The sequence below is a fragment of the Pipistrellus kuhlii genome, unplaced genomic scaffold, assembly GCF_014108245.1.
Source record: "Pipistrellus kuhlii isolate mPipKuh1 unplaced genomic scaffold, mPipKuh1.p scaffold_m20_p_3, whole genome shotgun sequence".
In the NCBI taxonomy this organism is placed as follows: Eukaryota; Metazoa; Chordata; class Mammalia; order Chiroptera; family Vespertilionidae; genus Pipistrellus; species Pipistrellus kuhlii.
The window spans coordinates 145,080,826-145,094,725 of NW_023425529.1; the positions used below are offsets into that span (position 1 = coordinate 145,080,826).

General features: G+C 37.4%; 1 protein-coding gene across 1 annotated transcript in view; it reads left to right on the plus strand.

Moving 5' to 3' along the window:
- GPC5 (glypican 5) overlaps window positions 1-13,900 on the plus strand; it is a 1,238,338-nt gene that overhangs the window by 277,260 nt on the left and 947,178 nt on the right. Inside the window, exon 4 of the mRNA XM_036457477.2 lies at window positions 637-770. Coding sequence (XP_036313370.2) covers window positions 637-770 — 134 coding nt within the window. The remainder of the gene's footprint in view (window positions 1-636; window positions 771-13,900) is intronic.

The window sequence follows — 13,900 nt, forward strand, 5'->3', positions numbered from 1 at the left end:
CTTTGCTAAATAAGTATGTAAAAAAAAAACCACATGAATTTTCCAATTGGTAAATGATTTTTTCAAAGAGGATTATAACACCCTTAAAATCAAACTCAATTGAGGAATAAGATATAGAACTATTACAAAATGAGATCTTCATATAAGCACATTCATTATCATTTCTGAGAAATGACCTTATGAAGAAAACTACCCTTAGAACTAACTTAGAAATGGACCACATATTCAATGGCATTTTTCCCCCTCATTTTAAAAATCAGTACAAATATGTGATTAGTCAAACATTTGAATATAAACCATAAATATTGCAATAATATCCACTTTGGTTAAGTAACCTTATTTATACAAGCAGACAAGTTTATTAATATAGTTCTTTTATTTTGCATGCTCATTGATATTTATGTATTTTGTACATGTATACATATAAACTATATAAATGTGTATAGCATACATTTGTCACAGTTTCCACATAGTTTGAGTCCCCTGTATGAAAAATTGACAAATACTATATGTCTTGAAAATTAACATGGAGGGGTAAGTAAGAACATGTCATTGTTTTGTACTCTGACCGTGCCATTCTCAGAAAGGCAGGAGCACAGTTTCTAACTGTCCTTTCTATGTATTTTTTGTTGAAAGGTAAATAAGCTCTGTGGTCATCCAATCAGATCACCCACCGAAAGCCCCCGTTGTTCTTTTGATGGGAGTAAAGAGAAGCTTAGAATGAAGATCTCTACAAGAAATGGTGAAGACACACTTGCCAACAGAAGAAAGTAAGACATTTGTTTTACAACCAGAAAGAGAAAAGAAAGTAAGCCATTCATTTTACAACAGAATAGAATGTATTCAGTTAAGTAGAACAAAATACACTGTCGAGGAAACAAAAGATAAACATTGATTACCTTTAAAATCCAATGGTTCCTTCTTACTCCATTACTGAGGAACATAGCTGTAACTTTTGAGGTCAATAAAGATTTCTGTGAAAGGGGCATTTTCTATAATAAATATGGCAGGCCCTGGGCACATATATGATCACTATCACCATATATGGCTTACTCCTCTTACTGAACTGACACTTTGTAGGGGTGTCGAACTCAATCAGAGAAGGGGCCAAAATCTAAAATCCAGCCTAAATCGCGGGCCGAATGGTTTACTGAACAGTCATAAACTGTCATTGTGATGGAAACGCAGCGGAGTGCAGTGATGACAGCGCGGTGTGGGCCACATTGCAAGGCCTGGCATGACGGATTTGGCCCGCGGGCCTTGTGTTTGACACATGTGCTTTAGGGGGTTGATTAGTGACTCCTCATTACCTCCTCTCTATGGTCAACAATACTGTTATGTACACTAGTAAATTTTTTAGTAGGGTATATCTCATGGTAAAGTATTCTTATAAAATATTTTAAAAAATGTAAATGTTGCTAGTGTGACTGAAGATTGCAGTTTTAACTTATTTAATTTTAATTAGTGTTGGTCAATATCCTATGTAGCTACTGGCTACATATAGGATAATGTAAGACCAAAAGAGTATACATGTGAGCGATGTGACAAATGTTATTAGGGGTTAAGACTCTGCTAAGAAGAAAAGGTTGATAGAAAGAAATTTTCATACCTTTTACCTGGAATACTAAAAATGGCTATCTGTCCATTCAAAATGATCCAATATTGAGCAGCTTGCTTTGCTAATTCACATTTATACCATTATGCCCATCATTATTGCACAAGTTAAATCATCCTTCATTAGTATCCCTTTGCTAAATAATTGGCAGTTACTTGAAAAACTCTTAAAACTGGGGGAAACTATTATTTTATTTATTTTTGTGTTCACTTGACTAGTGTATGCCCTGGCAAATACTTATTCTCGGTGCATGTTTTGTATTGAAACTGAAACTCACAGTTTTATATTCAATTATTAGTTCAAACAATTATTTCTAATAATACCTTATGGATAATTCAATATTTTACATAGCTTACTCTCTGTAATGAGAAATTTGTTTCTTTTCTTTTGGAGGGTACTCCTAACTGCCCCAGTCTCTCCTAAGATGGGCTACAAGTTTTGGATAAAGATCGGGATTATTGCTGCCTATTTGCTACTACATAAAAGAATTAGCATTTTACATGCAAAACACCTGTCCTTTTTCTCTCTAAACATCTACAGTGATCAGCAATTATGTCTTGTGTTTGATAAAACACTTTGGACGGGGTGTTTGTTTTTAATAATAAAACCCAGCTTAAAGGTCATGTCTGTTTCATCACCAAAGTAACCAAATTACTGGAAAAACCAAAACAAAGCCAAGACTTAACATAGTTTATTCACTGGCAAAACTAAGCCAATGCAGGTGAAATGTTACAAAGTGTCTCAGGAATAATGAGGGGCTCAAATGAGTGGAAAGTTTTATAAGTGTCTTCTCTGGCCATCAGGTAGACCACTTTGTCATTAGTCTTTCAAACCCATTTTTTTTATGCCCTTGACCCAGAGGGCCACCATTAGCCATTGCCTACAAATCAGGATAGATCTATATCATAGGACAGTCTCATGCCACACAAAATGAGCAACCATAGATACTGCAAAAGAGCCCACTTAAGTATTTATATTTTTTATAGTTCTTTAAAATTATTGATTTCAGAAAGGTAGGGAGAGGGAGAGAATGCCCACAACCTGGACATGTGTCCTGACCTTGCATGTGCCATGACCTCCTGGTTCATAGGTCAATGCTCAACCACTAAGCCACACAGTGGGCAATTTTTATAGATTTTTTTACTGCCATTCCTGAATGGAGCTTAATTATTTCTTTTGAGTTTAATAGGTATTTATTATTCTTTTTATCCTCAGAGCTTTATGATCTTTTCCCCCCCTTTTGTTGTTGTGTTAATCATCACCCAAAAATATTCATTGATTTTTAGAGAGAGAGTAGAAGGGAGGGATGGAGGGAGAAGGTGTTTGAGAGAGAAACATCAATGTGAGAGAAACATGAATTGGTTGCTTCCAACATGTGTCCTGATTGGGGCCAGATCAAACCCAAAATCCAGGTATGTGCCCTTAACTACCAACCTACTACCATTCAGTGAGCAGGCCAGCACTCTAACCACTGAATACACCAGCCAGGGCATGTTTATTACTTTCTGATGGCTATCATAGAGATCACAATATGCATTTTTAGGTTTACCATAGACTTTGAATGAGAACTCTTGCCACTTTATTAAACAATGTAAGAATCTTAAAATAGTTTCTCTCTGTTACTATCTTTCTATCTTTCATACTGTTTTGTCAACAGATCTTACTAAAAACAACATTTTAACAACCCAGAAGACATTGTTGTTGTTATTTTAAAATAATCCATATTTATGTACAATTCTTCATATATTTTAATTCTTTCTACGCTCTTTTCTTTTTTCAGTTCCACGTGTCTATCATGAATCATTTTAGTTTACTATAACTTTCATTACTTATTACTGGTGATGAATTCTCACAAGTTTTTTTTTTTTTGTCTGAACATATTGTTATCTTTTAAAGAATATTTTTAATAGGTCTAGACTTCTAAGTTGTTGCCAGCCACCATTTTTAAAAGAACAGGTGTCCAGGTCACAATTAAGTTCATGACATGACGCTCTGTAAATAGTAGGGGAGGTTCAGTGGGAACATTGAACTTGAGAGGTAACTAAGGTAGTTGATGCTGCAGAGTCCCTGCTCCAATCCCTTCACCTGGTTATTCTTCCAGCCTCCTGGCTGCTGTGTCCTGGCTGCTGATCACCCACAGCTGCCCTCGCTCTGGGGAACTGTCGTCAACAAACAGGAGCCATCTGTATCTGTTACCAACTGCTGCCTAACAAATCATTCCCAAACTGAGTGGCTTAAAAGTGATAATGAGCATTTATGATGCATTTTCTGAGGGTCAGGGGTGTGGGGGCTGCTTGGCTATAGGATTTTGACTTGGGTCCCTAGGGAGATGGCTGTCAGGTTGTCAGCCAGGATACAGTTCTCTGAAGGCTTCAGGGGGACGAATTATCTCCTGGGATGGCTCCCTCACACGGCTGCTGGCAGGAAGCCTTGCTTTATTGCCACAGTGACCTCTCCGTAGGACTGCTTGAGTTTCCTCACATCATTGAGGCTTGTTTCCCTCAGGACAGGCAATCCTTCTGTCATCTAGCTTTGAAGTCCCCCACTATCTTCTCCGCAGCATCCTGTAGGTTACACAGGCCCATCTGTTCGGTGTGGATGGGGACTACACAGGGCATGGAAGGAAGGATTGTTGGGGGTCAACCTGGAGACTGGCTACAGCACCATCTTGTCCTGGGAGAGGAGTCAGACATCCACCTGCTTCACCCGTTGGAAGCATCTCCTATGGCTGGCATGGGGAGAAAGGCTTGTTTCTTACTCTGGGTGACCGAGATGTGAAGGTTTCATGCTTCAGCACTCCCGGTGGAGTCTGCCTGAAGCTGAGACCACATCCCTACCTCATGTCTTCCTGCCCACTCTCCCTGGCTTCCCTCCTGACCTTTCTCTTAAGAGCAGGCCCTCCATGAAATTGACTGTATCCAAATTCTCATCTCAGGCACTGCTTCTGGGGAACCTGACCAAGAGATCTTTGAAAAAGCGCCTGCAGTAAGTGCAAAATAATTGTAAAGTCAAGCAGACGTATAGTATCTTATCCTAACTATAGACATTTCTCTATACATTCCCAAGCTTCTAAAAAAAATTACAAAGAATTCCCCGAATTTTGTTTATCCTTCCCTTCCCTCCTCCTATATTCATTTCATGGAGAGCCTTTCTGTTAATGCACTGCATTTTCCTTGTTAACGTTTGAAGAAGGAAATGTCCCTTACTACGGTCTGTCCCTGGATCTAAGAGTTGTGCTAAACTTGCTTGTGGAATAGGTCTTCTAGGTTGGAAAGAGGGGAGCTAAGCCAAAGTGTTGAATTGTCTTGACTATATTTTGACCATGTGATTGAAGTTTTTCTTCTATGCTATATATATATATATTTTTAATTTATGCAACATATACATAATTAGCTAATTGAAAATGTTGAGTTGATACACACCATTTACAAAGATCTCCAAAAGCTGAGAAAGGCAAGCAAGAGCTATCTCTTTTACACATTCAGCAAAGCGCCACTATTTATCCTTCTGGGGCAGGAACCAAATCAGCGCCATTCTAAAGGACATGGCAGTCCTATAGCTGTCTAACCCAGCCCAGGCAGAGTGATTTCCCTGTGGCAGTTCCTCTCTCTGCTTGATTTCTTGAAGTTAGCTGGTAAGAATAAGCTATTAGCAAGCTTAAATCGGTGATAATTAGCTGTACATTATTATTTCAAAGTGGCGTGGCTGTGCCAATTAAGTGGGTAATTAGGAAAACCCCAGGACAATAAATTAAGACACAGAGTCTCAACACTAGTGCCCCATCTGTTCTCCAGCCAGTCTTCCAATTAGCCAAGCTTCTCATTTAAGAATGCACCAATTAAGGGGATTGGCTGCATGCACAGGTGTGTATTGAGGTAACAGAGACTGTCTTAGGTGCTTAGTAAAAGTAAGATATTTTTAATATCAGAGAGGATTTTGATGCGAAGGTGGGAAAAGGAGAATTTTGAGAAATGTTGGATTTTAACATTTTGAAACAAAATATGATTTAAGTTGTTTTATGTGTTGTTTTAAATTTCATTTCTGAACTTCATCAGGAAAATTGTCTCATCAGGCAGTTTCATATTATTCTAATGTGTTTATTAAATCCTGATTTGAGTATTGTAACCACATTGAACATGGACACTTTCATTTATTGAGAGTGGGGAACTAAAGAGGACACTTGAAACACTTTGTGGTTTAAGACTAGGAATGAGACAGGACATGGCTTAGTTCAGGATGTGAAAGTCTATGAAAGCACATAAATTGGTACCCTGTATATCACAAAGGAGCACAGTGAAGTGGTTAAAAATAATTAGTGAAACATAGAAAAAAATTTAAACATAGACTGAGTGAAGAATACAATATTTTTTAGGACTATTGCTAAGATAGGTGGACTAAATTCATATTAAATTTTATTAGTTTAGCTTAAAATGCAACAATTTATTGCTACATGGTTGAACCTTATTTAACACAACACTCCTGATGCATGTGATTGGGTATCTATGTTTGTTTACATGGAAAATCAGTATTGATATCCTGGGCTTAATGATGAATTGTGTATATACATCCTCAGTGAATGAAAAAGTCCAAAGGTCAAGGAAAAGTTATCTCTTTGAGAAAAATGCAATACCATTTATAGGATTGGAGAAAGCAATTTCCCATTTATTTCCTAAAAGGAAGTTAATGCCTCTTTCAGGTGCCATTATTATTTATTATCTGTAAGTTTAATTTACTAAAATAAAGGTCATGTTCCCTCTCTTGGGAACATTTCTGTTTAATTGCAACCAGTGCTTAGTGAGTGGTGGTAGTGAGGGCACGGAGGGCAGGGCAGGCAGGAGCCAGGCTTTGGTTAGGGGGTGAGAGGCCTGGCCAGAGTAGGACTGAGGAAAAGTAGGCTCCCAGGCAGGCAGGCATCAAAATTTACATGAATAATGAAGAGCAGGACCTCAGCGGGTCAAAAAGCAGGCCTACAGGAAGAAGGAATGCCGGAAGGCTAAGCACACATATGGCAAAAGTTTAGGCTGCTGGTGCCTAACTTTTCAGGTCACGTATCCCACTGAGAATTTGATTAAAAAAAATAAAAAAATAAAAATCCCAGGAAAAGAAAGTTCATAAACAAATGCATGTAAACAAATGCATGCAAGATTTTGTGCATTGAAAAGTAATTTGACCAATATTAAAAATAAAGTTTTTTACAAACTGAGTTTTCTTACTTTCTAGATAGTCATGGAAAAATTAATTACCATTTTATGAAACATCTGAGACTAAATCCATACCATAGAATATTAAAAAAACATTATACACTCCTTGTGCTGAAAGAAGAGATGGCCTCCACTATTTGATGTGAACTAGAAGTTGAAATTTTGATTAGTCTTAGATGTGGCTCCGGGCACATGTGTGGTATCGAACAGATCTCCACATTTTGTTTTAATGGTAGCAATTACTGAACATTCTAGGCAAAACCTATGTGGCCGTCACAGGCGTGATTAGAACTCGCACAGTAAGCTTGCATAAATGACAATAGGCTAACTTCAGGGAGCATGATATTTATTCTAACCTCTTCAAGTTATATCAATGGTCTGTAACGCATTGGTCCTCAAGTTCATTTGCAATATCTGTAATGTTGAGGCTGTCATCTCCTCAAATTTTTCACTGCAGAAAAAAATAAAAAATATTTTTTCTCTCAGCCATACAAGTAACGGCCATTAAATCGGATACGTAGTTCTCAACTATAGTGATATGCTATGCCCCCCATCAGAAATAGGGAACTACAGCAATACCTGGGTCACATGTGAGTCTCATTTCTCCCCAAAATGAGACTTACTTGAATAATAGGAATAAAACCGCAGACTAAAGTACCTCATTTTTTTTTTTTAAACTCTATTAATTATAGCACGTGTGTCAAACACAAGGCCCGCGGGCCAAATCCGTCCCGCCAGGCCTTGCAATGTGGCCCGCACCGCACTGTCATCACTGCACTCTGCTGTGTTTCCATCACAATGACAGTTTATGACTGTTCAGTAAACCATTCGGCCCGCGATTTAGGCTGGATTTTAGTTTTTGGCCCCTTCTCTGATTGAGTTCGACACCCCTAAATTATAGATATCCTGATCTAGAGTCCAGGAACAGAAGTATTAGCATTGAAAGATGTGTAGTAGCTAGAAATGTGAGCGGGAACCATTGTACCAGGCATGTATTGCTCATCAATCAGATTAATTCATGGATGGAGATAAAGAGGAATAGCTGATTGAAATCACAAATGAAAATAAGGTAAAAGGAAGGAATGAGGAAGAAGCCCTTTTATTGGCATACTATTAAAGGGAAGATATTTTATTAGGGCTCTGCTAGTGCTGAGAGAATAAAATATCCAAATGTTCTCTTGTCTTCCAAGTCATGGAATTTATAGAAAAATGTTAGCAACCACAGAATATTTGTCAATAACTAGCAAAAAAACAAAACAAAAAACTATCAAGATTTGACCTAAAATGCTGAGTCTCAAAATATAGGTACTTAAAGTGACTTTTTGGGGGTGAGATGAGGGTAGAGGAATGGGGGGTAGGAGGGGACGGTCAATGGGGGAAGGTCAATGGGGGGAAAATAAAGGAGACATATGTACTACTATTTGTAATACTTTAAACAGTAAAATAAAATTTTAAAAAATGAATTTTTATGTGAATGACTATATTAGAATGCTTAGATTTGTAAATACTCTTATTTGGCTAAACGTCTTTGGTAGTCTTGAACCAATCATGTCCTCAAAATAATTTCTATTGAAAAACCAATATTATGCTTTCTGAAATTAGTAAAATTGAACAAACAATTGCATGATTTTATTAAAAAAACAAAATTATGAGGTAAGAGAAATTACATCACATCTCTCTTTAAATGCAGATATGATAGCTCAATTTCCCTAATAGGATCTGATTTCTTTAAGTCTTAGACACTTGGTTCAGTGTTTGGTTTTATAAATGAGCCACGCCTTTGTTTAAAGTCTTTTCTAATGGAGAACAGAGTCTATGCATGTTAAGGTACATTTTTACAACATGGGTAAACGAGACAAGAACTGATTTTAAAAAACCCGGTTTTGACATCAGGTTTAAATCATTCTTTTTAGAGGATGATGCTTTCAGAAAGGGCCCTTTTTATTGGGATATTAAATGGCAATGTGTGGGGTTGAGCAGTTTATTGGAAAGTGAGGAATAGAAGTGTCTATACTAATTGTACAGAGAGCTCAGGACGTCCAGCTCAGGGTTAGTATCAAACCACCACCAGAGAGAGCTAACCATGCAGCACCTGTCAGGAAAAGGTCCTCTTCCCAGGTAGCTAAGGGCATTAGCATATTTCCATTTCCTTTCCATTTCCCCCTTTTGATTTTTTCCCCCTGGTGCTTCTAACCTACCACCATCTTAACTCCTTCAGCTTTGTAGAGAAAGCACAGTAAATCTTCTAATGAGGGGAAATTGTGCCACATGAACAAGGAGACTTCCTATGAGGAGCAAAAAACCTGGAATCATTTAGTCAGGGGGAAAAAAAAAAAAAGTCCTCTTAGAGTATGGTGTGGATCCTCAGGTCACAGCTCCCATAATGAGCAGCGAGTTCAGGTGGGGTTCAGAGAGCAGGCTCTCTGAGTTACTTCTTTAGAAAAAAAAACAAAAAAAACAGCAGTTTTTTTTTTAATCAAATAGGAATGTCATGTGCGTGAAACACATTCATGTTTGTGAGGAAGGTGACTGGTTCTGTGTATTGCATGGCTTCTTGGTATCAATTTCACCCTCTCCCTCCATTCTCCAAACACCACAAAGTCTCTCGAGAAAGTGGCCAAGAACCTAGATTTCATTTCTCCCTGTAGCTGATCTAACTATACATTGAAGTCCTTTCAAACATGTACAGAGAAAAGTATTATTGCCATAAAATAGAAATTATATATTTTTCTAGTTCTAAACATTTATAGGAACTATTTTGTCTAATAGAATGACTTCGTTGAGTAGAAAAATGATTAAATGTGGATTCAGTATAGCCAGCGAAAATAGAATTTATCTAGAAACATGTAATTATACATTTCCTCTGCCGAGCAAGAGACTGACATTTTGAAAGTCTACTGTTTGACAACTGTGGTCAGACATCCCTGCAGGGGTGAGCCTGCTCATTAGCGCCACATTAACCTTGACTTTGCCTCAGGCCATTAACTAGCAAACTGCACGTTTGACCTTTGTTCTACAGATATTTTCAAACAGTGTGTGAGAGGCACTGCTTTTAATTTGGGTTCTGTGTTATGTGTGGACTGACTTTAGAGGTAAAAAAAAAAAAAAATCAATACATGTCATTAAGTAAAGAAATGTGTGGTCTGCAGCAGTCCACAGAGAAATGTGCCTTTAAAAAAATAAGATTCTTCTCCAACATTTTTCCAGATAATTAGATTTGGCCATAAATTAGAAATAGTTTATTTTATATTGTATGCAAAGAAGAGAGGGAAGTACAATATGTGACAGTTTATAAATGTTTTAAAATTGAAACAAATTCCCTTTAGATGAAGATGTAAGATTGAGCGGTATGCCTTTTGAACATAGCTCTGTTTCCAGAAACATCTAATGAAACGCAGTGCAAAGTCCAGTGCAGATCAGAGCCATATGCCTAAGTGAAAACAGTCCCTGGAAGATCAGCAGAGTTTGAAACATGTGCCTGCCACTCTTCTAACCATACCTAGGGGAAGCACCAGCCATGTAAATGACAGTATAAATTAGCTCAATGGAATATTTTAATAGATTATGCTACTGTTGCTATATCTAGGTTGTGGAACATTATACAACTACATAAAAATAAGTAAGACTGAGATTTTTTTAGTTGATTTTAAAGAGGAGGAGAAACATCAATTTGTTGTTCCACTAATCATTTATTAGTTAATTCTTATATGTGCCCTGACTGAGGATTGAACTCCCAACTTTGGCCTATAGGGGCAATGCTCTAATCTACTTAGCAGCTTAGCTAGGGCAAAGCTGAGATTTATTAACATAAAATGGGTCCATGATGTTTTATCAAGTGAGCAAAGCTAATTTCATGTATGCGTATAGCTTGGTCCTAGTTTTGCAAAACCAAACCATCTCTATGTCTCTCTCTCTCTCTCTCTCTCTCTCTCTCTATATATATATATATATATATATATATATATATATATATCTCTCTATATATATATATATATATATATATATATATTGATATATATATATATATATATATATATATATGTGTGTGTGTGTGTGTTTGGTTACTTATTGGTATACACATAGAGGAAGCTGAAGAAAACAGACCAGGCTTTTAATGTTGGTTTCCTCAAGAGGGAGAAAGGCAAAAATTATAAAAGGCCCATATTAACTTGTTCTTCATGTGATTTTTAATTATTTTACTACTCAGAAAAGGTATTTTTATTATTTTAAAAATGATTAAAGACAAATATAATAGTGCAGTCACTCAGAATTATTGCTTAATTTTACTATAGTAACTAGGCATTCCTATGTCAACTGAACAAAGAAAGGACAACTGCAGGGTGAGTTGCATTTTCTTACTTTTTTTTTTTTTTGGCTATGTGACAGATCAGAAGACCATTCTGGCACTGCTGGCCTCAAGGGCACGGGAAGCAATGAAGCAATAACTATGCTGGTCCATGTTTCCCTCTTGCCTTTAGTGAGCTCAGGCCAAACAAGGCTGTAAGCTATGAATGAGGAATTGTGCTGCAGCCTTTTTCCTCTTTGCTGTGCTAGCATAGTGTGCAAACGTGTTCATTAGCTAGTGGTCAGCATTTACCCCACTCCCTGCTCTCCTACCAGACCATGCAGACTATACAGATACACAGATAAATCCTGTCTGAACATATTACTTCCTAAGTGGAAATTCTGGTAGGAAGAAGTGACCTATCTGCTTCCTAGTCCACTAATAAGTGTGTCCTGTTAAAAGTGTGCTAATTTCTGTAAACATTTAAAGAGAAATGAAAATATTTTTCTGTGTAAACATTCACTCAAGTTTAGTTTCTCAGACATCCAGTATCAGCCTGACATTGCTAAGTTTTGTCATTTCAAGTGAATTAATTAATTAATTATTAAAAGTAATTTAGTTCTTTTGTCAGACTAAAGGCCTGACTAAATAGCTTAATTATTTTTCACAGGTCCTTTCACTTTTCTGATTTTAATTTTTTTTAATTTACACTAATAAGAGAGTAAGATGAAAATTGACCATACCTTTGTGACTCCCACTAGCCAATCAGGAGTGAGTATGCAAATTAACCCAACAAAGATGTAGGGTTAATTTGCATACACAGGCACCGAGTGGCTGGGGGGTGTTCTGCACTGCCCCAGCTGCTCCGGGCCTCTGGGCAGTGTGAGAAGGCGGAAAGGTGGCTATGGGCTGGAGCAAAAAGGCAGTTCTGGGCCAGAACGAAGATGGTGCTGGCAGCCAGGGGAAGGAAGGCCTAGTCTAGTATGAATCTTTGTGCATTTGGCCTCTAGTTATAATATAACAAGGTTGGACTAAATCACTGATTCTCAACCCTGGATGTGCATTAGGATCCTATAGGTAGGAAAATCCAGAAAAATTCAGGTGTCTGGATTTTAACCCGGACCAATTAATCTGAATGTCTGAGGGAGAAATCTGGCATACAGTTTACATGTTTTCTGGGTGATGAAGCGTAGTTAGGACAGAGAACTACCAGAACAGAGGATTTCTTAAGCTCTTTTTCACAGTTTTTTATAATATAGTGTATTTGTGATGCATTAATTATGATAGCTATCTTACAAAGCAATGTGACTAAATATTAATGTGTAACTACATATTAATTTCAGCATCACATTTATAATCTGTCTTGAGCCTGTTTATTGAATCTGTCGCAGTCTATAATCCTGCCCTTTAGATTTCTTCCATTTTTAATACAATACACCAGGAAGATTTCCCTGATATTTCTCCACAACCTAGGAATAGGTCTCCAAATGTAAAGTTTCCTAAGTCAGCTGTGTTCTTGGAAGGCTTTAAATTATTATCATTTTAAAATAAGTATTTCCTGTAGAAATTTCTAATTCTGGAAGCTATTTAAAAAATAATACTGCATCTGACTTAATTCAACTAAAATTTGTTGAGTGCTTGTTGGATACTAAACTGTGATGTAAATCCTGGGAGTATAAAAAAAAGACATAGTTTTTGTCCTGGGTGTGATGGCTTATTTAGTTAAGCATTGTCCCATGTACCAAAAGGTCACTGGTTCGATTCCTGATCAGGGCACATGCCCAGGTTGAGGGTTCCTTCTCTAGTTGGGATGAGTGTGTGAGGCAACCAATCAATGTTTCTCTCTTCTCTGCCTTCCTCTCTTTCTAAAATAAACTTTTTTTTTTTTTTTTTTTTTTTTTTAACATGAAGACATGATGTTTGCCTTTAGGGAACACAGATATACAAACAGAGAAATTATAATCAGAGAGGCATATACACTGAGTGGCCAGGTTATTATGATCTCTGAACACATAATAATCTGGCCACTCAGTGTATATCCTATATAATAAAAGGTTAATATGCAAATTGTCCCCTTGACCAGAAGTTTGACCAGCTGGCAGGCTGGCCAACCGCCTATGTCCCCTCCCCCTGGCCAGGCTGGCTGGACCCCACATATGCATGAATTCATGCACTGGGCCTCTAACATATATATGGCATATATAGTGGCCAGATTATTATTCATTCAGAGATCATAATAATCTGGCCACTCGATATATACAAACAGAGGAGTTACAATACTACAAAGCTAGGGTTGTAGAACAGATGCTAAGTGCTGTGAGAAACAAGATGAACCAACAAAAGCTGCACAGGCTGTGTTCAGGCGTCAGAGAGGAGATGAGGTTTCAACTGGATCATGACTTATGGGTAGAGGTTTGAAGAGTGGAGGAGAAGAAGGTGGTTCTGGGTAGAGGAAATTGTATTAGCTAGCTTGGAATATTATCTGGTTAATATTGAAATATCTTACACAATATCAGTATGTAGGTTTAGGCTGGGTTTGTGAGTGGAGGGTAGAGGACTGTCATAGGATGTTAGGGGCAAAGAGTATAGATGTTATATGCCATGCTAAGACATTTAACTTGAATTGTTAGGATTTGAAAGTAGGAATGTGATATGGCTTATTTCCAAAACTAATTCTTAATAGTATGGGGTGTGCAGTGAAGGGTAGATGAGTGGGCAAAGCCAAAGGTAGAGAAATCATTTGTTAGACTGTTGCAAGCACAAATAAAAAATTATGAAACTGTATATAGCCCTGACATA